General features: G+C 37.4%; 1 protein-coding gene across 2 annotated transcripts; it reads right to left on the bottom strand.

The window, feature by feature from the left end:
• Positions 1-236: 236 nt before the first annotated feature.
• Positions 237-17,420, bottom strand: mmrn2a (multimerin 2a). Of its 2 annotated transcripts, none has more exons than XM_079854712.1 (8): positions 16,790-17,420; positions 9,806-9,928; positions 7,940-8,046; positions 7,434-7,523; positions 6,557-6,739; positions 3,204-3,640; positions 1,608-3,117; positions 237-1,238 (listed from the first exon to the last, which is right to left on the bottom strand). In XM_079854712.1, the coding sequence occupies exons 1-8, from the start codon at positions 17,116-17,118 to the stop codon at positions 835-837; spliced, it is 3,183 nt and encodes a 1,060-aa protein (XP_079710838.1). In that variant the 5' UTR covers positions 17,119-17,420; the 3' UTR covers positions 237-834. The 2 variants fall into 2 exon arrangements, with proteins under 2 accessions (XP_079710838.1, XP_079710839.1); XM_079854713.1 differs by having other exon boundaries at positions 7,434-7,517; positions 16,790-17,233.
• Positions 17,421-23,516: the final 6,096 nt, after the last annotated feature.

Here is a 23,516-nt window from a genome sequence, read left to right as displayed (position 1 = left end):
TAGTGTATATGGAAATATATTTGTAGCTTTTACTATACAAGTAATTTAAAATTGAATCTGTGAAACTTCTCTATATCAAATGCATTTCTTTGGCTGAGTTTCAAATGGACCGTCAAGTTAGCATTTGATTGCTCTAAAGAAAGAGAAATCCTCTCATTGTGATTATTCCAATGGTTTTGCATCCATCCCCAATGGCTTCTGTTCTTTACCCGAAAACCGACAATACACCTTCTCACCATAATCAGAGCTATGAAGTATGTTGATAGGACATGAGTTTTACCATACTGCATATATGCCTGTAGATATGTCAATGTGCTTTACCATAGTATCACCCAGCCCACCTCTGTGTAATATATTAAAAAATCTTTAGTGTCTAATTTGTAAAAATGTTTTTGTTTTATTTAACCACATGTTGAAAGGGTGCCTTATAAGTAGGCCTCATACTATGTATAATATTTGTCCATGTAATCTTTTAAAAAATATAATTTTAGTACACCATTTTTTTCTGTGGTTTTGATGTGTCTTATATTTTACAGAAAATGTACAATATCTTGGAATCTATTTAGGGCACATAGTATGTAAGGAATATAATGTAGTTGTCACATTGAAGCCAAATGTAAGAGTTCTTGATACTCCACCAAACAGGGCCACATCATCTAAATCTTACTACTTGCAAACAGTGCTCAATATCTCAATAACCTGCCCCTATTAATAACAACATGAGCTGTTGTTTAAGTCTATCAGATCTTGAAAGAAAAATTTAAATGGTGGGCAGTGCAACTAAAATAAGTTGTTTTTTTCAGTCTTTTTGCACCTTTAGAGTGTTGCATGTTCTCAGGTGGTCTGCAGCATTAGTAGGCCAGCAAATGTGTTATCTTGTGGGTTGTTGCGCTCTATGGTTCCCTGTACCAGGTCAAGACGGAGTTCCTCTCCTTGGTCCATCTGCAGGATACAGACACGTGTTGCAGGTGCACCCAACTTCCTGGGGTTCTGCCGTAAGGAGGCAGCTACCACTCCACCTCTCTTTAATTGAGCCAGAGCAGGGCCTGGTCCAAAGTCCAGTGTCACCACAAAGAGATAGGCACCAGAAGTAGGAGCAAGGAATATGCCTGTTTTTGGTGAGTATAACTGTCCATGATTTAGGGCCACGCTTTCAAAAAGGATTGTGCCAGATCCGTTAGTACCTTCTGTACTGCTGGCCAGGAACATAATTGGTCTATCTGGGAGTTGACGAAGCACTGTTTGGAATAATATAATGGTAAGGTATTAAAATATGAATGCTGAGAGGTAGGAAAAAGGGGACATGATAGTGCAATTACAAATTACTTTCACTGGGGGTGCTCTTGTCATACAAATGAAACCAACTAGCCTGTACTCTAGTCTAGATTCAATATGAATAAACATTAAATAGTGGCTACGATTTAACCAAATCTTAATTTGTGGCCATGATAACTTGTTTTTTTTTTTTGTCATAAAGTGCAGTGCTTTAACAGAGTAACCCCTGAGGTGACATTTGCAGGAAAAAAATGTAATTCATGAAAAAGAAGAGAAATTATTAAGAGTTTGAATAGTTTTAAAGATACTATGTTTAAATATCATTTTCTTACCTGTATACTCCAGTGATGCATCTCTCTTGCTGCGGAAATTCACTCGGTCCCCCCTGTCTGCTCTCTTCTTTTGTTTCTTGTTTTGTTGATTTGCTTCCTTTCTCTTAATCAAAGCTGACAATTTATCCAAATCCACCGACACCTCAGAGTCAGCAAGTCCCTCTGTGTTACTGAAAATGCCGTTAAAAACTCCAAGGTGGGTCTCTAGGTCCTTACGCAAAGTATCCACCTCGGCCTGCAGTTCCACCTCCACACCACCAGCGGCAGCAGTTTTATTGCAGTTGCAGCAAGAAGGACAACGATATTCCTCAAGCCGTTTGATGTGAGCTTCAAGCTCATTTACCGTTTTCTCTAAAGTCCAGAAGTCATCATCAGAGTACTCCGGCTGTTCCTCGGACAGGTCAAATTTCTCATCCCCACGTCTCCTTTTGACGCCCCCCGAGGCCCAGTCTGCAAGCACAGAGGGCTCATCTGCTGCTGTCACCTGAGGGGTAGCAGAGTTCACCATTGAGGAAAAGCTGATGCTGTGTCCATTGATCTGCTCTTGCATAGTTCTAATGCTTTCCCTCAATTCTGGTATAGAGTAACGTCTCTTGTCGTGATCAGACCACTCCATGAACTCCAGCACCTCTTCCCCAAGCAAAATCTCTAGCACCTCAGAGTGACGAACGGCATCCTGAAGCAAGGTGTTAAAAATGCTATGTAGGTGCTCAATCTTCTCGACCTTGGCCCTGTCCAGCTCCTGGAGTGTTTCAATGTCCTGCTTGTTGTCCTGGAAAGAGGCCTGGAGCTGGGTCACATTGTGCTGTAACATTCTGCTCTTTTCCTGCTCAAAAGCAAGGGAACGCTGCACATTCAATAACCCTTGTTTGAGATCTTCCACGGATGGAACCCAAGCACCATTGTCCTGATTGTCCAACATCTCCTGTGTCTCACGCTCCCGGGCCAGCTTGTTTTCATTCGCTATCTCCATCACATTAGCTACACTTTGTTCCAAATGGGTCACAGATACTCCAAGAGCGATACAGTCACATTCCCCACTTGCTGAACTTATATTCTTATAATACTCTGTATAAAGATAATCAACATCGGTTTCCATCTCCTGCAGGGCACTCTGGAGAACACTGATGTTGCTGCTCAGCTCATTAATACGGTCAAGTACTACTACCTTCGCTGCTTCCACCTCCAAACCAGTCTCCATAAACTGAATCTGGCTGTTACGGCCAGTCTGGACTATTTTGTTGTCCAGATCTGACCAATTATCCTGGAGGTCCTTGATGTTTGCAGTCACTTGTTCGTGGCCTTCAATCAAGGTACTAAGTATAACTGTGTTGTTGATGACTTTGTTGTCCAGACGCGTGATGGCCTCCCATACAGCTGAGCTATCATGAGACTGACTCTGTGTGGAATCGACCTTATTTTCAGGCCGAATCTTCTGAAATTCCTCGTCCAGCCTCTCTTGCTCCTGTATCACTTCAGACATTGATGTGTTCAGAGACTGGAGATTTACCTAGAGCAAGATATACACATTCAGTACAATGTTATGCATGCACAAAAATCATCTGAGGTTGTTTGAGGTTGAGTAAAAATTCTGACCTGCAACATCTTTTGGTGACGTTTGATTTTGACGTCTATGTCCATCTTGAAATTTGTCAGGTTGTAGTGCATCATGGTTTGCTGCGCATGGAGCCTCGCTTCTACTTCATGGCGATGGTTGTGAAACTGAGCTTTTACCTCCTCCAGTTTCTGTAAACTCTCCCTCACCTTATCCTCAACAGCCTCCTGTAGATTGTGCTCCTCACCACCAACCTCTAGAGGCTCCTCGACCCTTCCCTGCCCCTGATCATGTCGGAGTTGGGCCATGTCCCGCTGCAAACCTTGCACCTCCTGAAAGAGCCGTTCCAGGGTTAGATTGAAATTCTCCAACACAGGCTGCAGCTGAGACATCACAGCTTCTTTCAAGATCGGCAGGAGCTCGTAGTGAGCGTAAGATGATTCAGGGTGAGGAACGCCTTCATTTACAGCATAAGGGTCTGAAAAAAGATGGACAGACATCTGCTAGACATGTGGGGGCTCATTTATAAAATGTTGCATAGAAACCGTACTACATTTGATCTTACGATCATTTCTCATATGTGCGTACGTGTGATTCAGAGAACGAACGTACGCAGAGAAAACGTGCGTACGCCTCTTTCAGATGTAAAATTTATAAATCGCAAATGATCTTGAAATTGTGCACAGCTGAATGCTTTCAGATCCCAGCCTTGTAAACGCCCCCAAATTAATGTCATAACAGAGCACCAGTCAACATCTAAATCCTTTACTTGAGAACGACGAAAGTCAAGAATTGCTTAGATTTCCAAATACCTGCAATACTCCGACTCTACCACAAGGAAAAGTGCTTACTTCTGCTTAGACAATGATGTGGCTCTAAGCACGTTTCCACATCAAAGACTGTTTTGATAACTGTTCTGTACATACGCACATTTTATAAATGAGGCCTGTGAACTTTGAATTGGCCTTGTTTAGGGAGAATCTTAAAATAGATGTTCTCATTATTTTCTATGAACTTTCTAAGCAACTTACAATGAGGGGAATCCCAGAAACAATAATGTTTTGGAGGATAATAACCACATTGCCAAAAATAGAAATTTGATTCTATTGACATTCTTGGATAATATTTTTCGCTGTGATGCTGTTTGTTCAGTTTTTTTTTTTCTTTCTTTGCTGCTCAAAAGGAAACATCGATGTCATCTCGGAAAGATTTATATCTCAATTTCCAGTTCAGGTTGGGTCATTCATCTGAACTTTGAACCTTTAATTGACCAGTGAACAGCCCAGGGTCTTTTACATCCCCTACGTTGAAATAAAGTATGTGTGGTATATTTTGATCGTGAGTTAGGGAAGAGTTTTAAGCAAGAAGAGATCTCTACATGTATAAGTTCCCTGCTGGGAACCTGACATAGAGGTCATGTACTGTTTTTGTTCTTTTTATTCACATGCTGTCAAAACACTGTCTGGAAAAGCTTCAGAATTTATGCTCCTGCTGCTTTTTTCTCATGCTGTAAAGTCTAGGATATATGATTGAGTCATGTTTTATTACCTTGACAACATTGTTTTTCACTATTTGAACCACACTTCACACAGACACAAAAGCTCTACTCCTACTCAGAACAACAGAGTAACAAGGGGAAAATTCTCCATTCAAACTTCAAACTTTTTTTTTTCTTCCTCCTTTTGTCTTTATTTTGGAAGAGAATAAACTTTTAAAAGAGGCTCTCAAGCGTTATGTATGTGACAAATGAGTCTTTACATCAATAACGCTGCAGTTTTCTTAGTGATGTGAGTGGCTGGATTCAATCTATATTTGAATCACTGTGTCATTTCCATAGACCATTACATCACTCTCACAACTATACAATGTATGGGAGCCTTTTTCCCAGGGAAAGAGAGGATATCCTGTGGAGGAACTTGTAATGTGAAGAGATGGTGAGGAGCTGTTATAGAAGAAGAATGGAGGTTTTCCCCGTCTGCAGCATTATTTCTGTTCTGTTCTGCATAGCAGGATATAAGTGAGACCGGTACTTGACAAGACAGACAGAATAATATCCCCATAATAACACTAACAATGCATATTACAAGCAAAGGAAGTGTCTAGTAGCCATTTTGGTATGGATAACACACATGTTCTGTTTTCAGTAATGTTTGTATCTACAGGAGAGTGCGAAGAGAGACCTAAGAGAGAATAGAGTACTACAGGAATTACATATTTTTGTAGGCTGACTCGAAAGTTAGCATCACCCTGGTTCCCGCGACAAAAACCCAGTAGGATTTTTTCATTGACTTTCCGTGACCAACAAAAGTTTCTGATTCTTACATGTTTTGTACATCAAGGTACTCTTCACGATAGACACAACTTTTTATGACTCGTGAAACTCAAACGCAATCGCCAGAAGTAAAAAAGCGAAAGTTAGACTATAAATAAACTCCACTTTTCGATCTTAATTTAAAATCCACAAGTTGGAACGTTGAAGTTAGAATAGTGTGCGGGTATAAACACACGAGGGAGTAAAAGCGGACTAATAATGAGTTTTTCTTTTTGCCGTGTTGACCTCTGGAGTCCCATTTAGACACTTGTTAGCAACTGCCTTTTTCCACGTTAAAACCAAGCGGCAACATTCTAATCTGAAAAATGAAGCCTACCCGGAAGTGCGAAAAACTGCAATACATCGAAAATCCGCTAGGGGCAGGTCCCAAAAGGGAGCAAATGTCCATAGACCCCCATGTTAAAATGTCCGTTTTCACAGCATAAATTCATGTTTTTACAGGTTGGTCCCATGGACTTTTATTGTATTTTTCGATAGGTTCCGGGTGCCTGACAACTGTGAGGGGGGTGAATTTTTTTCTAATTCGTAAAAAAAAAGTTTAGATCGTATTTAAATATAAAATGTATGACAAATAAGGGCGTGGTTAACTTTGATTGACAGCTTGATAACGAGCATAGGCTGCGCCGAGTGGAATTCCTGAAATTTGACGTCTCGGCCATGATCTGACACAACACATCATACCACCTCTGTATCCTTTCTGAACATTAGGATTTCCCAAGATGGTGCCGACCATACCCCCCATAAACGGCCTCAAAACCGTTCTTTGTCCATATTTTTTACAGTCTATGGTTAAAACACAAGTGGGGTATCACTGATATATTTTTCGCTGTAGAATAAAAGTGAGCTTGTGAGAATAAAATCTCAAGCTTGTGCTTAACCACAGACCTAAGTAAAAACAATGAGCTTAAACATTAAGTGGCAGCTGTCATTTGGAGGCAAAACACTAATTAGTCATTTTTAGATGGTCAAAGCATGCAGAACTGTTGAATCAAACGGTATTTTCTTAAATCACCACAGTTTGTACACATCTGCGAGGTATATTGGATGTAAAGTTTAACATACCTCTCCTCCCAAAGTGGTGACTGTTCTGGTGCTCATGGTCAGAATGAGGGCTGGGCTCATAATCATCGATGGGCTCCGTTGCAGTTTGATTCTCTACATCAGGTTGTTGAGCTTCATACAGTGGACTGCCAAACATTTGGAAATCATTCTGCTCTCTGTTCTCTTGAGTTAGTTTGTTATATCCTTAGGAGAGAGAAGAAAAAAAGAACCAAATGTTATGTGGCGTTTTGGAACTGTATCGATTGATGGTACCTTTGTTATTTTGTTATTCACTGCATGAATGCAACCTGTGCACTTTGGCCTGTGTATTTGAATCTCAGGAAGGTCATTAGTTTGTCTGCTTATTATCAGATTAATCAGCGGCGTGGGAATTTCCAAGTTTGTGTCCAAAGCCTTTGTTTGTGTCCCAACAAGCACCTCAAAGGATTATTTTTAGAGCTGTGGATTTGATGGCCTTCTCTGAAATGTGTTATTATTCTAGTGCGCTCCAGTGCATGTGTGTATTTACCCAAGAACGTTTTTGTTTTGTCCATGCTCGGACTGAAGCGTGGTCACACACGTTAACACTGTGTGGGCTCGCCCCTTGCCTTCAGAATACTCATACGCCCTTTTCCGTCCTCCCATGTGGGGCAATAACATTCCCGTAGCCAGCCAATATTTGCACAAACACACTTTTGTCATTTCCTCAGTTTGTTTCAGCGGCCAGGCCAGTGTCAGTCTGTCACAGGTATAGAGTTATGCTCGGCTAGAATGCTGTATTAACCAGTCGGCATCCAGTGACGTATTACATGCTGTATTAGAGACTATTCAATTACAGATTCCAAAAATTTAGATCTTTAACTTATTTTAAAGCTTAAAAAGTTTTTGCATCACATACGTCTGTCTGTCGTTTCATGTCCTCCCGGATATGGTCTGCCTGCCATGGTGGGGTCTTGAGACTCAGGCTCAGAGATTTGGCCTTCTGTGACTGACATAGAGCACAGAAAAAACAGAGAATAATATATATTTTTATGTTTTCAAGAACATATAGCACCTCACCCGTGGACAGCATCTTTTACACAAGCCGTTTTACTTCCAATTAAGACAATCTGGTCCAATTTACAGCAATTTACAAACGAAAGAGACAAACCCGTTCGTTAGAAGCGGGATGTTCGCATTCAGAACTTTTGGCCAAGCAGTGCATTCAAATCTCTAATGTTGTTATATTTATACAAAAGAGGAGAAAGACCATATCAAAACTTTTGGAAATGAAGACACTATTGTGTAGAAGTAAACCAATTTATGAAGCAAGTCAGGCATGATATTGCAAGAACCTCTTATTGTTGGTTTCAGCATCACCTTAAGCCCTGTTGTGTCAGATTGTTGCGTAAAGCTCATCAGTACCTGTCTCCTCACAGTTTTTCCCAGCATGCCCAGGGCAGCATCGCCACAGCAGTGCAGTGAAGATTTTCTGCATCTCTCTGTACACTGGCCGAGTGGACAGCTTGTACCTGCATACAAATTAAGGGATTTGATTAAGTCAAGCTACGCACTTTGCAGATTAGGTTATAAGGTATAAGAAAATACCTTTTCTACTCTAACTACACAATATACTTTATATTAATTACAAAATATGCATGTATATACAAATATTTAAAGGAGACATATCATGCTTTTAAATCGTTCCTTTTTACATATAAATCATACATTTGTAGTCTATATAAAGCGGAACTGCAATGCTTGGGTCTGAATTCCTCATTATTATAGCTCCACAGGCCCCTTTTCTACCCCTTTTCTGATGTGCGTCTGAGAGCAACTCGTTTTGGTGCGGTCTCTTTAAATACAATTGAGACACTTCATACCCCGCCCCCTCTCCAGGATGCAGAGGTGACACTCGGTTCAACTCCACCTCGTTCAGCCATTTTCGTAGTTTGATAGCAGAGATATGATTATCTAACGGCACAGAAACTTTTTATTCACACGTTATTAACAAAATGGCAACAACGGAAGACTTGTCCAGCCAGCCTTACATGTTCGAGCCAGAGTCGGAGCCGGAGCGAGATGAAAATGAAGACGACGAACCTGCAGAACAACGTCTTCATATGGATGTATCGCAATGGTGTGTTACTGTATTTACACATGAAACTTTGGTCTTCCGACCTTTTACCACCGTGTCGATTTATTTTGTTTAATATGTGCGAGGGAGAGAGAGCAAGACAGCGTATAGTTTGGAGACGGTGTCTTGTTTACATTTTCGCCTGGCTCCGAAGAGAAAGAGAGTGCGCGCGCGCGACCGGGTCTCTCTCTCTGCTCGTTCTTTCAGTTAAACATGCGCCCTGTCACAAGCGTGGCAGTTCATCTACATTAGACGGTGTAATGAAGCGTGTGGGTTACCACATCCAACAACCGAACATTTTAACTTACCCTCTCGTAACTTCTGCATCTTTTAGCTTGGACTACAAAATTGCAGCGAGAAATAAAAATGGCGGATTGCTCGAAGTGTTGGGCCGGAAGTCAATGTCCTTATTTGGCAGTTCCGCTGCAAATACTGTGACGTAATAGTTCACAAAACGTCATAGATAACAGAAAAATCTGAACAGGTTGAAAAATAAGGCCAAAACAGAATATAAAGATATCAACGAAGCACCTGAAGAGAATAATTTCAACTTTTCTGTACTTCTAAACACTCCAAATATACAACAAAATGCATTTAAGGGCTAAAAAATTGGATTTAGCATGATATGTCCCCTTTAACATGGAAAAAAGTGGATTTAGCATGATATGTCCCCTTTAAGCAGTTTGAGATCATTAGGAAACTGAATTTAACTCAGTGCTTTATGGGAGTGGGCAGGCACTAACGTGTCCTTTGATTGGTGGTGATTTCTCTGCAGAATTAATATAGTTTTCCATCAATGTAGTTTTCCATTGTTGTGCGTAATTATTTAAGAAGTAAGTTGAAGTAATGCGGTCTGATAACATATAGCTTTAATAACATATACCATCGATTGACAACCTCATAGCTCACAGGTCTGTTTTTAAAAGGTTTTAAGTCATTGTTCAAAATCAATTAAACTTGTATGGAGAAAATGAATGGAATTTGTACTACTGGAACCTGACTGACTTGCCCAGAAGGCCTGTGCGTTAATCCGTCCCACTCTATAGCAACTGAGCTGAGTGTTTGAAAACAGTCCTAATTTTTGCAGTTCTGTTTGATGCCTCTAGCAACGCATAAACTATACACTTCACATTTAAGATATATAATTGACTTACATGACTAGCAGGCAGTCTGGGGTGCCGTTAGGACAGGGACTCTGGGACTTGATAGTGTACTTCTCAGTTCCACAGGATACTGCCACAGTAACAGCACGCTTTTGAACAAACGCACACCAATTCCTGGAAGGGAAACTGAATGTCAGCCACACAATCTAATTTATATATTCTGTAGTTAGAAAACATCGGAAGTATCCAGTTCGGTCAAGGCCAGAGGTTCATTGTACTAACACACTCAGCAGTAATACAGTTAATTTTGTGGCCTTGTGTTAAGCTGAACCTTTTCTCCTAGTTCTCAGGGTCAAGCCTAAAGATATTTCATTATCTATGGGGAAATCTCAACCTTCAAATGACACATGAAGCCCTGTAATGTATTTCTTGGATTGCATCCATGGTAATCTCAAATTAGTTTGATGAATAAATGGCCGGATGTTTTCCTCAAAGTTCTTGGAATAAATGCAGTTTACAGCAACATTAAGAGTAAATACTCTGAGGTTCCTGCACCAGCACTATACATCAAGTAAGCAATTCACAATATAAATAGTTTACCCAGGGGTCATTTGTGAGAGTTTCCCTCAGCATTTAAACAATACAAAGCACATTGATATTTAATGAGGCACACACAAGTGCAGTATGTTACATGTACTTACCATATTAATAACAGTAAATGATGCATAATTACATGCAACTAACCCTCAACCAAATCCTAATCCGACCCTAACCCTATAGTAAGTACATGTTGTTAATTAATATTACTCAGTACTTAAATATATAATTACACTGTAACAATGATACCTTAAAATAAAGTGTAACCAAAAGTGCTAACCTCCATTCAAAATTATAATACATTGCTTAACCCAGAGTGAAATAAAGATAAATAAATAAGCCATGAGATGTGACATTGACTTTACCACAGGTCAAGGGTATTCTTATGCCACCTTTCCACTATCTCTGACAAATATTTGCCAACATTCATTTTCAATGGAAAGTAGAACGGGAGCTGAGGGGAGTTCAGATCATACGTGTATGCAGAATTTTTGGATGCAATTTCAGCTTCGGATGTGTTGCTTGAAATATTTGAACTTTTGCAGCAAGACCATATGCGACCTCCAGACAGAAATATTACATTCTAATCAAAACTATGAGATTAGAGAAGAACAATGTCAAAATTATCCGTATTCTTCCATTAATATCCATATTTCCATATTATGTTCATATTTAAACATAATTTCCCTAAATGGACATTGGGCGGGTATGACTCATTTTTGTGTTTTTGTTTTTACTTGTGGATACATTCATACAATCATTATTCATTCATTTTACCATGGTTAATATGCAGTGTGATGCCTGCTTCAAAACTAACCTGAAAGTTCTGTGCGACTGTCGCAAGGGGGTGAAACGCAACAATTGTATGTGAGCGTCAAAAACAGAGGAAAGGCGGCATTAGGTACAGGGTGAAACATCTTGGTGCATTAATATTACACTGTAATGCACACAACTCATCCAATCAGAACGAATCTGAACTATCCGTTTAAAAAGACACTAACCCAGAGATAAGCGAAATGTGAAAAGCCTAACTTTGTATTTCTTTTTTACTGGAAGCAAAACATGCTTTGTTTGTAATAATATCAACACATTATGTCCACCATATCCAACTTTTTTAGGCACACAGTTGCTTCCTTTCAAACCAGGAACCAAAGAATAGGTGTCTGGGAGCCAACGGCCATGACTCATTGTTAATAGTGCTAAGAACATGGCATCCTTGATCTGATTGGCAGTAAGGGAGATGGAAAGTTCTCCATTGACTTACGATGCTGTAAATAATAGAGCTTCTGACCTGGGTAAGTCCAAACACCCTGTTCCTGCTGCTGTACACTAATTAGGATCTCCATTAGGAGATACATAAAAACAGAATGGTCACTGCTTTACACAAAGCTTAGAGAAGGTCCATATACCATGTCACACGGGTTTAGAAGGGTTGGTTACGTACACTGCCTGAAGGTGACTGACCAGAAAGACAAAACAGAGAGCTGATATTTCATTGGGTTCAGCTGTGAGGTCCTATTTCTGAGGTCACGGCAGAGCTGATGATGATGGGCTGCAGTTATTTTACATCATTAGAGCTAATCTTTGACATGAGTCTTTGTTACTGATTACGAGCACACCATTAACAACGACCAGAGATCATAGGTTTGTTGAAGTTAAAGGCTGGACAGATAAGGCTTTGTGGGCAGATGTATTTGGAAATGGTCCTTTGAGAAGGAACATCGGCCTGCTATTGGTTGTTTTAACTTGCTCAATCCTCTTGATGTATGATTCATAGTCTACAAGTAAGACGGGTCAAAACCTCCCAGCCAAATCCCTCACATCCACTGCCGAGTTGTGAATTGTTTGGGGTGTAATTGTTCAGTCTTTGGTCAATGGTTAATGCGCTCGGTATGAGTTTCAGAATGAGAAACTCTGCATTTGTCTCTCCATTAATCAAACGTGAATGTAGGGCAGATCAGGTCAATGGGATCGGAATCGGGAATTTTGATGACTAAATGACTGGGAATACGCCAGGCTGAGTTCTTGATTTGTGTAACATATCGTATGGTTTTAAACCCACAGGGCATGACATGCAACAAAGCCAAATGAATCAGTTAAGCAAAGTTGCACTTTGGTTATAAGCCAAAACATAACAAAAACAATTGTTCCAACACTATTGGTTCTTCCAATGGTTACAGAGAGAAACAAGTAACAGCACTGTTTATGGACGATTAGTAATACTGCATTTTAGACCATGAAACTTACAGCATGACTTATCCTAGAGAGCTTTACACAAGGCCTAAGCTGGAAACCAAATACAACTGTATACCATACATGCCACAGTTAGTCGTAAATAAACAGCTTTATTGCTTGTTTCCAAATAGAATAAACCGTGACAAAAAAAAACAACAACTCACATTTTCAGTATACAACGTGTCAAAACATGTGGTCATTCTTGTGCAACACAATCACTTCTCTGGTAATGCACACAAACTGAAAATGTCAAACAGAAGGGACTTGTTTTTCAGTTGTAAAGGCATTTGTCTCTGTTGTTGTCTTTTTGAGTTACCACAAGCATTACTTGGTCATTCCTCTGACATTATATTTGTCTTGATCACTAAGCTGCCTGTAATGTGATCATTGATTAATAGGATCTGAAGGTAAAGGGATTAAAGGTCTCAAGACAAGTTACATGTAAAGCATGTGAATCATTATAGTTTACAAGCCTGTGATTTTGCTTCATTCTGGGGCAGACTGGGATTAAAGGATTAAAGGATGGGGCACAACAGGCTTCCTTCACGTCTGCCTACATCTTGGGCTTACGTTATCTTCTATAACCCTAAGAAGGGGCTAAATTGGGCTGCAATGATCTAGAACGGCATACTGGCACCCTTGATTCAAAAAAGACAATCCAGTCCAGTTTTAGTTGGATACACAGTACACACATTATGTCTCCAGTGAACTACAATTTCACTATATCATTTCACTATATCAAGCATTGTATTGTATATGCTGTGTAAATCAGACTTGTGTTACTTCCGGACATATAGTGCTATGGATGGACATCTCTGTAAGCATATTGCTTTTCTTCCTGCTTTCTGCCGTTTAGTGTCCCCTCACAGGAAGGAAGCATCTGATGCTCTCTCCCTCCTGCAAACTTCCCTCATCCTGGGATCCTTACACAATGAAGATACCCACGGACTTCCATGCATGTCAGACTGACACAACCTCTAACCTTAAGCCCCTTCGTTTCATAGTTTCCACTGGTCATGTGAATTTCCAGAGAGTGTACTGCAAAAAAATTATTTTCTTAATCAGTATTGTTTTTGTCTATCTTAAACATCCTTAAGATAAGATATATTTATTTAAGAAGCCAAACTGAACAAGATGTCACTTATTTTTAGAGAACGTAAACTACTAAGATGTTTTTAAAAGAAGTCTCTTATGCTCACTAAGGCTGCATTTATTTGATGAAAAAAACAGTAAGAATGGTAATTGTGAAATGATAATTATTAAAAATAATATTGAAATTAAAATTAATAATGTAAATGTAAAAAATCTTTAAAAATAACTGCATGTAATGCTTACATTTCATCAAAATGAGATGATATAACGTTTCTTGAATAGGGTTACACTTTATTTTAAGGTGACGTTACATTTTACTTACTCAAATAAGTACTGAGTAATATTAAGTACTGGGGTTAGGGGTTGGTTTAGGGTTAGCTACTTATTATGCATAATTTACTGTTATTAAGTACATGTAGTAACGTGCAACTACGTCACTTTGCGTAACAAATGAGTAACACAATTTTTTTTATTTGAATATATTTTAAAATGTTATTTATTCCTATGATGTTGAAAACAGTGCTGCTGCTGTTTCAGTGGAAACCATGATATTTTTATTCATAATTCTTTGATGAATGAAAGTTAAAAACAGCATTTATTTGAAATAGAAATCTTTTGTCACACTATAAATGTTTTTACTGACCTCAAAATTGTAGTATTGCAGTGTATCTTTAATGAAGTCTATTTTTTCTTGTGAACAGTGAACATCCCAAAATATAACATATTACAATGTGTATACTGGCCTGTTACAAATCAAAGAGCTTTGAAAAGTTGCTTTGGTGTTTTTATCAGCAGACGTTCATCCCACTGTATACAGAGCTGAAATATTAAGGCTGAAATTGAATGGAGGGTTTTGTTTGACTTTGGATCCTCTATACAGGCTTCTCATTGCCTCTCAGTGTTGTACAACAGCTGCAATAGATAAAACTCTCCCCATCCATGTCATGCTTTTGATTCTAGTCCAAGAAATAAAGTCCATTATAAGCTAGTGAAGTGGTGAGTTTATATTGATTTGAGCACAAAAGGAAACAAGGCTTTCGATGGACAGGACCTCTGTTGAGATTGGTTGAGACCCAAGAAATAAACTGCATGCAAAACTTTTTTAGCGCCAGATCGTAAGCTAGAGCAGCTTCCTGAGACGGACACAGGATGAAAGCAGATTAACTCAGACCACAACAGAGAATGAAGAGTGTGTGAGAGGATGTGAAATATAGAAACCGCATACACAGGTATGGACAGAAATACACCGGAGTGTCAGGTCAAAACATCCACGATCAAATGAATACAGGGGATTTTAATGACAAGTGTCTTGATTATTTGACTTTTGTAAAACAAGGTTTAATTTCACGAGAACATGTCATGTGTTTTGACATTTGAATTGTTGTGATATTCCAACAGCTGTTTCTGTTCAGAAAGCTTGACTTTGTGAAGTGAAATTTCTATTTAAATGATTTCCGTCAATTTTAATTTAATTTTCTACAAAAGTACAAAATGTCATCTTTCCTGTCCATAAGCACTCCAGCTCACTCCAGTTCTCTGCACCTGGGCATCACACTCTGTTTTTGTCTCAGAGCTGCCCATGCATGCCAAGACATCCACAGACTCACACCTCCCCAAATGACCACCTGTTATTTAACAAGCCTTTAATGTTTACCCTAATGTAGGCTTTAGATCTAAATATAAATGTTACCATAACACAATAAATCCACTTAGTAAGAACAAATATTGACATTAAATTATAGCATGGGAAATTATTTTCTGCTATTTAAAATGATTTCATGCAAATATAATGAACATTTTCTGTAGCTGGCATTTCAATTGCAAATGATTATTGATATCATCTGTTTCTGTAAATACCCCATGTTTATGATGTTTATTGTTAATATTTTATTAAAAACTACACCTACAGAATTTATATAAAATGAAAAATATAAAATCCTGCATGTGGCATTTAAGTAATTGATTATTAATATCATCTAATGTTTTTGTAAGTACCCCATGTGTCTGATGACGTTTATTGTTACTTAATTCTGAAAATTTCATTAAAAATTCTTTGAGTTTCATTCCTTAAATTCCTTTTTTTACAATTGTGTAATTGATAAATTACTCTACAATATTTGCTACCTCAAATCACATTTAGTTGAAGAGTTCAATTCAGAACAGGCCAGACCCCTTTGTACCATTAATCAGACCCAAACCAGATGTTCTTCCTTTAATCACAACATGTTAAATAAAAACACAGTAGGGAGGGTGCTATCAGAGACTCAATCCTACTGCTGAACAATTTGGGGTCTACTGTATGTATTCGGGTTGAGGTGAAGAGCGACCCAGGTCTTCTGCAAAGATTAAACTGAGGCAGATCTCAAAGCGCAGGAAACATTCTATGTGTTCCAGGTAATTAGGCTGAATTACTATGGATTAGCCAGAGTTAAGAGAAAACATATGGGCACTCTTGACACTTTAAGGAGATGTGGGGTCAGAGGAGACATTTAGAAACAGAATTTCCTTAGCAACAGAGGTACTTCCAAATGTTTGCTGAAATACTTTTCCTGTTTAGTTTTACACAAACGTGATTATAACAGAGATGGGGAAGATAAGAAACTTGAGGAAGTGATGGAGAGGAACCCAACTTTACTATGTTTTTACAGCCATTCACAAGCTTCTCTGCTCCAACTTCACGTACCATATACACAACCATTTAAAAGTTTGGGGTCAGGCTTTTTTTTTTTTTTTAGCAAAGATGTATTGAATTGATCGAATGTTATATTAAAGACATCGTTACAAAAATTTGCTTTGATGAGAAGATAAGAAACTTGAGGAAGCGATGGACCCAACTTTCACCTTGTTTTTACAGCCATTGCTACACAAGCTTGCTCTGCTTCAATCTGGGTGGCTCTCCAGGATAAATAATGAGCTCTAAAACCATTTAAACCATGTACGTTTTTTATGACATGCATGTAATGAGCCAGATTATGGCAGAATTACCTTGGTGGATGACCCCCTTTTCCACAAAAACCTCAAGAATTGACTGTGTTTTTGTACAATGCGGTTATGATTATGTGTTTGAATCAAATGGAGCATGACGAATGAATGAGAAACAGCAAGACTTACCCAGTGTGTGGTAGAGAGCCCTTGGTCTCAGTTGTAGCCGATGTAACCTCAGGCACATCTGGAGAAAGATGTCCACGGCTGGGATCTTGGTGTCCATGACCCAGAGGATGGTGGACCGCTCCATAGACATCGGGGCTCTGCCTGTTTAGTCCTTCACCATGATGAGGTGCTCCAAACCCTACCAGTGGAACTCCATGGTCCCATCCACCACCATCCGACATGTCCTTCAGCTCGTCCTCCTCCTCTACCTCCGGGTCTCTGGCTCTGACCTCACATCGTGCTGCGAGGAGCAGCCCCTGGAGTAACACGGCCAACCTCAGCACCACCATGTCTGTGTGCTCCTCAAAAAGCTCAGGAACTGGCACAAAGCACAGGAGAACAAGATGTTGTGAAGCCGTTACTCGGTGGTGCCGTATGGAAACTCTCCGCCCCCCATCTCGAAAATGATCCTCTCCCTCCCGCCTCCTGTCAGGCGCTCCTCAGAGTCTACTCCTCCCACCTCTCTCTTCCTCTCCCTCCTCGTAATAGTTTCAAAGACCTCCAACAATCCTCGGAAATGAACCCCCCACCCACATCCAGCTTACTCCCCATGGAAAGGTCGCTGAGCCTGGAACAATGCGGCCCGTCAGCTTTACATGCTCAGAGGTGCTGGACACACACTTGACTGTATGAGTGAAAGAGAAAGCAGGCCATTTCTCTTAAGCTGGTCACCAGAATTTTTATGTTCTTATCACCTCTTGCTGCTTCTGTCTCCACTGCGAGTTAAGTAGCTCAGGAAAGAGACTTTAAGTGAATTACTAGAAGACAAAAAGGCAATGGTTTTTATATAAAAATAATGTAAAATAAAATAAAATACATTTAATTCAACTACAAAGAACTTGAAGCGATAGAAACATTTAAATTCTGTCATTATTTACATTTACCATTTTCTTGTTCCAAACCTGTTTCAGTCTTTCTTCTGTGAAATAGACAAGGAAAAAATGTTTTTCATGTGCTTTTAAGCTTCCAAAAAGATGCAAAAGCACCATAAAAGCAATCCATACAACTCATGTGCCATACACATAATTATTTATTTAGTTATTTATTTGATTATATATTTTTTGACAGAAATTAATTATTTTATCAAATTATAAAATTGAAAATATATTAAATTGATCAAAAGTGACAGTAAAGTGACTATTTTAAATAAATGCTGTTCATTTGAACTTTCTATTAATCAAAGAATCATTAAACAAGTATCACAGTTTCCATAAAAATATTGTTATCAACATAACTGTTATCAACATTAATAATAAGAAGAAATGTTTCTTGAGTACTAAATCAGCATATTACAAGGATTTCTGAAGGATCATGTGAAAATGAAGACTGGAGTAATGATGCTGAAAATTTGGCTTTGCCATCACAGGAATAATTTACATTTTTTAAATATAAAAAAAGTTATTTTAAATTATAATAAGTTTGTTTATTTTTTACATACATGTTCATTTTATATTTCAGTTGTTGTTGTTATTCTTTGTTTTATACACTCTAAACTGTTTAACAATGCCTTGTATTTTTTTGCACTGTACTTGTCTGTAATTGAACTAAATAAAAAATAAATAAAAAAAAACTATGATGACTATGACTATTATGATCAAGTTTTTTTTAAGGTGACGCACATGAACAGGACACATACATGCAGTACGCTTAGTTAGAGTCACCAGTAAATTACAGTAGGTGCTGTAATTCAAAAGTGAAAGCAGGTACAGCATCAAGATTTTCAATTTATATATTGCTTAACCCTACTGTTATGAATGACTGTTTCAGGCTATACTATGCAGTCTATTCCCCAAAGATGACATAATAATAAATAAATAAATACATAAATAGCCTAACTATATAAATAAATATATGAAAATGTAAAAAGACAAAAATATGTATTTATACTTTAATTTCCTTATGTATAATTGTATTTTTTCCCACATTTATTAAAAAAATTCTAAAAAGAATCGCTACTTTTCCAAAATGAATCACTGCTTTCCTTAAGGGGAGACACCCCAGGTGAATAGGAAAAAAAAAAAAACTAATAGATATCAGCATGAAACTTCCCCAGTTGATTACTGACATTAAGACAAATATATTTTGTATTTCAAGTTAATATGGAATCGATACTTTTTCTAAAATGAATCGATACTTTTTCCAAAAGTGAATCGATACTTTCCTTAAAAAGAATAGCTACTTTTTCTAAAATGAATCACTACTTTTTCTAAAAAGAATAGCTACTTTTTCTAAAATGAATCACTACTTTTTCTAAAATGAATCGCTACTTTTTCCAAAAAGAATCGCTACTTTTTCCAAAAAGAATCGCTACTTTTTCCAAAAGTGAATCGCTACTTTTTCTAAAATGAATCGCTACTTTTTCAAAAGTGATTCGCTACTTTTTCTAAAATGAATCGCTACTTTTTCAAAAGTGATTCGCTACTTTTTCAAAATGAATCGCTACTTTTTCCAAAAGTGAATCGCTACTTTTCCAAAAAAAGAATCGCTACTTTTTCCAAAAAAGAATCGCTACTTTTTCAAATGTGAATCGCTACTTTTCCAAAAATGAAATCCTTAAAATGAATCGCTACTTTTTCTAAAATTAATCGCTACTTTTTCAAAAAAGAATCGCTACTTTTTCAAAAGTGAATCGCTACTTTTCCAAAAATGAAATCCTTAAAATGAATCGCTACTTTTTCTAAAATTAATCGCTACTTTTTCAAAAACGAATCGCTACTTTTTCAAAAGTGAATCGCTACTTTTCCAAAAATGAAATCCTTAAAATGAATCGCTACTTTTTAAAAAAAGAATTGCTACTTTTTCAAAAGTGAATCGCTACTTTTCCAAAAATGAAATCCTTAAAATGAATCGCTACTTTTTCTAAAATGAATCGCTACTTTTTCAAAAAGTGAATCGATACTTTCCTTAAAATGAATCGCTACTTTTTCAAAAGTGAATCGCTACTTTTTTCAAAAGTGAATCGCTAGTTTTTCAAAAAGAATCACTACTTTTTCCAAAAGGGAATCGCTACTTTTTCTAAAATTAATCACTACTTTTTCCAAGTTGAATCGCTACTTTTTGAAAAAATGAATCGATACTTTTTCAAAAAGAATCACTACTTTTTCCAAGTTGAATCGCTACTTTTTGAAAAATGAATCGATACTTTTTCAAAAAGAATCACTACTTTTTCAAAATGAATCGATACTTTTTCCAAAAGTGAATCGCTACTTTTTACAAAAGTGAATCGATACTTTTTCTAAAATGAATTGATACTTAAAAAGAATAGCTACTTTTATAAAATGAATCGCTGCTTTTTCAAAATGAATCGATACTTTTTCCAAAAGTGAATCGATACTTTCCTTAAAAAGAATAGCTACTTTTTCTAAAATGAATCGCTACTTTTTACAAAAGTGAATCGATACTTTTTACAAAAGTGAATCGCTACTTTTATAAAATGAATCGCTGCTTTTTCAAAATGAATCGATACTTTTTCCAAAAGTGAATCGATACTTTCCTTAAAAAGAATAGTTACTTTTTCTAAAATGAATCGCTACTTTTTCTAAAAGTGAATCGATACTTTTTTCTAAAATGAATCGCTACTTTTTCCAAAAATGAATCGATACTTTTTCTAAAAGAATAGATACTTTTCTAAAATGAATCGCTACTTTTTCCAGAATCGCTATACCCAGCCGGTGCGAAACTCTAAGTGTTATAGGAATCCGGATGAACGAGTATAATTTCAATAAAGAGTTCAAATAGAATAATCAAACATACACCTAAATTTAATGATTAACAAACAACAATTAAACCTTTTTCATTTTTGAAGTCAGATGAAACAAATGATATTTTATTAACAAAGTTCGGGAGAAGCGTTCAGATAATTAATCTAATCGTCATGGGAGGAGCTCATCCAGTCAACTCAATTAACATCAGGAGGTATATATACAGCAGTTTTTACTGCTGTTTTATGACAGTTTTCCAGCATTCCTCCACCACCCCATCTCCTCACTTAGGCTACTAGTCCTATCCCAAACCTGGGATGGGGGAGTATTCTGGGTTCGGGCCAAATTCCAAATGCGCTTCCATGTCAAAGTGTTTCTCTTCATGTGTGCCAAGACATTTTAGTAATCCTGACCGGATTTGGAACAGTTTGTTCCATGTCCGGAATAAGGATGGTAACGATAGGCCATACATACAGTTATGGTGATATTAAATTACTTAAACTGTGATAAGATGTTGGATATATTGCCACTCTCTAAGTCATTCATTCCCTGTGCGACTTCTTGCAAATACACCATACACCTCTTACGTTTTGTTTGGTCACACCACAAGGTGTCGCTGTGGCCTCAAAGCTTCAGCACTGCCACTCTGAGCTTGATCGCTATGTCTGAGGTAAAACATGCCCCACTCATTAGCATACAGAGGAAGAAATGTGGACATAAATGTAGACATAAATACATATATACATAAATAAATGTGGAAATAAATAAATGCATAAATAAATGGAAAAAAAAAACCTAAATGTGGACGAAAATACAATTATACATGAATAAGGAAATAAAAATATAAATACTCATTTATTTTTGTTATTTTACATTTATTCGTATATTTATTTATTTATTTATTTAGTCATCTTTGGCATTCCATATCTTACAGATGCCTTCCAAGGAACCATAATGTCACACATGATAACCTAGGTCCTAGGACAAATTCAAGAGAGCTATCCAGCTAACAAAAATAATATTTAAGAATATAATATTTAAAAGTTGGCATGAAAAGGAAGATCGTCTTTTTCTCCCTATTGTGACGTCTACAAATGTAATGGCTTTTCAAGCAAGAAAACATGTAGGGCGTGTTGCCTAGCAATATTATTGAATTATTATATAATAATTCAATTGATCATTTTGTCACCAAAATGAGCCAAATGTCACCAAATAAGCATATTAGAACGATTTCACAATATTACTGTTGAAAATCTTACCAACTTCAAACTTTTGAATGTTTGGCTATGTATAAGAATTATGTCATTGTTAACAGAGACAATGGATGAGGTTTTTTATATTGAAAATTGTGTTGATATTACAGATTTCAATGCTGACTCACAGTTTGACGAGCCATTACTTGGCTACCAGTAATGTACATTTGAAGTGTCAGTAATTCAATACTCATGGCATGGTGTATAAATGATCCCAAGCTGTAGGCAGAGAGAGACTTTGGCTATAACATACAGAATATGTTGTGCTGAGGAAGGCTTCACTAGCAGTGCATTAGCTCCTGTGTGGTCAGGAGGAATCGCTGATGGTACAGTAAGAGACCTGTGCTGCATGCGTCTCTTGCTGTTGGTACAGTTGGCAATAACATACACAGGTATTTGAGCAAGGCTTGTGACAGTTTTCAATATGTGTTATTTAGCACTATTGTGCAAATTTGGTAGCGCTTGAAGAGCTACTTAGACGTGTAAAGAAAAAGTGTCTTCTCACAGTTCTCACCTTTTAACTAATTCTTTAGACACAAGTTCAATGAAGGAAAAAACATTTTATTGCTAGGCAACACAAGCTGTTGCAAAAGATTTCAAAGTCAAAACAGGCCCTGTGGAGGCATTGTGTGTGTGTGTGTGTGTGTGAGAGAGAGAGAGAGAGAGAGAGAGAGAGAGAGAGAGAGAGAGAGACGGAGAGACTTTTTAAAAAGTTACTTTGTTTTAAATATAATGCAACTATAAAAATACACTTTCTTTTCATTTCACACCAATAGCTACTTGTTCTGTTTCTATTACTGCATTTACTTACTGGCTTACAAATCTATTTGTGTACAAGTATAAAATTTACATTTATTTAAACAAGTATCTTTTCAAACATACAGCTGTATATGTTAAATTAATTCAACAATTATTAACATTTTGAATAATGAAATGGATTATAATAATTTCATTGATTATTTTGAAATGGAGTTTAAAAAAAATTCCACTGAACTAATGAAATTTGCATGTCTAAAGAAGACCTAGCCTTTAGTCCTAAATTTAAGCTTTGAAAACATGGGAGTGTCACCATGATCTCTAGGAAAACACTGTCATTTAAAAAAAAAAAATTTAATCTAAGGTCTGCCATTCGCACCATGCTGTAGCTGCAATAAAAACTCGTACTTTTGGTTCAAGCCTCTCCCTTTCTACACAGCAGGGATGTGGTATGATCACAGATAGGATTTTTCCTTTCTCAAAGCAGCTCTTAAGACGCCAGTTGCTTCATCACACTCTCACATTAACCGCAGTCAGATGATCAGTTTGGTCAACCACAAAGACTTCTGTTACAGGCAGGACACTGAACAAGAGATATAGAGAGAGACAAGGAGACTTAACTCTAAACAGACTTAAAAGACAACTAACAGACATAAGCACAAATATGACTATGAACATAGAAAACAACAAAAAACAACTGACCTTCATAATGAAATGAATTAACCATTGAAATGGTTTCATATTGACTGTAAATGCTGCAAGACGCATGTAGTTAAAATAGCGCAGCATTGCACTCCAGCTTTTCAGCATAAAAGGCCTTTTTGTCCACTGATGAATTCTATTAAATTAGTGCTAAGATCAAATGAGAGAAAGTTTCCTTTCGCAAAGTTTGATGAACATGCTCAAGATACGGTTTCAAAAGTGATTCGGGAGAGCATAGATGAGATATTTCACACTGTTCTGTCATCATGTTAGTAA

This window comes from Squalius cephalus (assembly GCF_949319135.1).
Source record: "Squalius cephalus genome assembly, chromosome: 21".
In the NCBI taxonomy this organism is placed as follows: domain Eukaryota; kingdom Metazoa; phylum Chordata; class Actinopteri; order Cypriniformes; family Leuciscidae; genus Squalius; species Squalius cephalus.
This window is presented reverse-complemented; position numbering and strand designations above follow the sequence as displayed.

Coding starts and splice junctions, on each gene's coding strand:
- mmrn2a (XM_079854712.1), bottom strand. CDS start 17,118: ATGGTGGTGCTGAGGTTGGCCGTGTTACTCCAGGGGCTGCTCCTCGCA. Junction 3,641..6,556: donor TCACCACTTTGGGAGGAGAG/GTATGTTAAACT, acceptor ATCTTTTTTCAG/ACCCTTATGCTGTAAATGAA. Junction 1,239..1,607: donor TGCATCACTGGAGTATACAG/GTAAGAAAATGA, acceptor TATTCCAAACAG/TGCTTCGTCAACTCCCAGAT.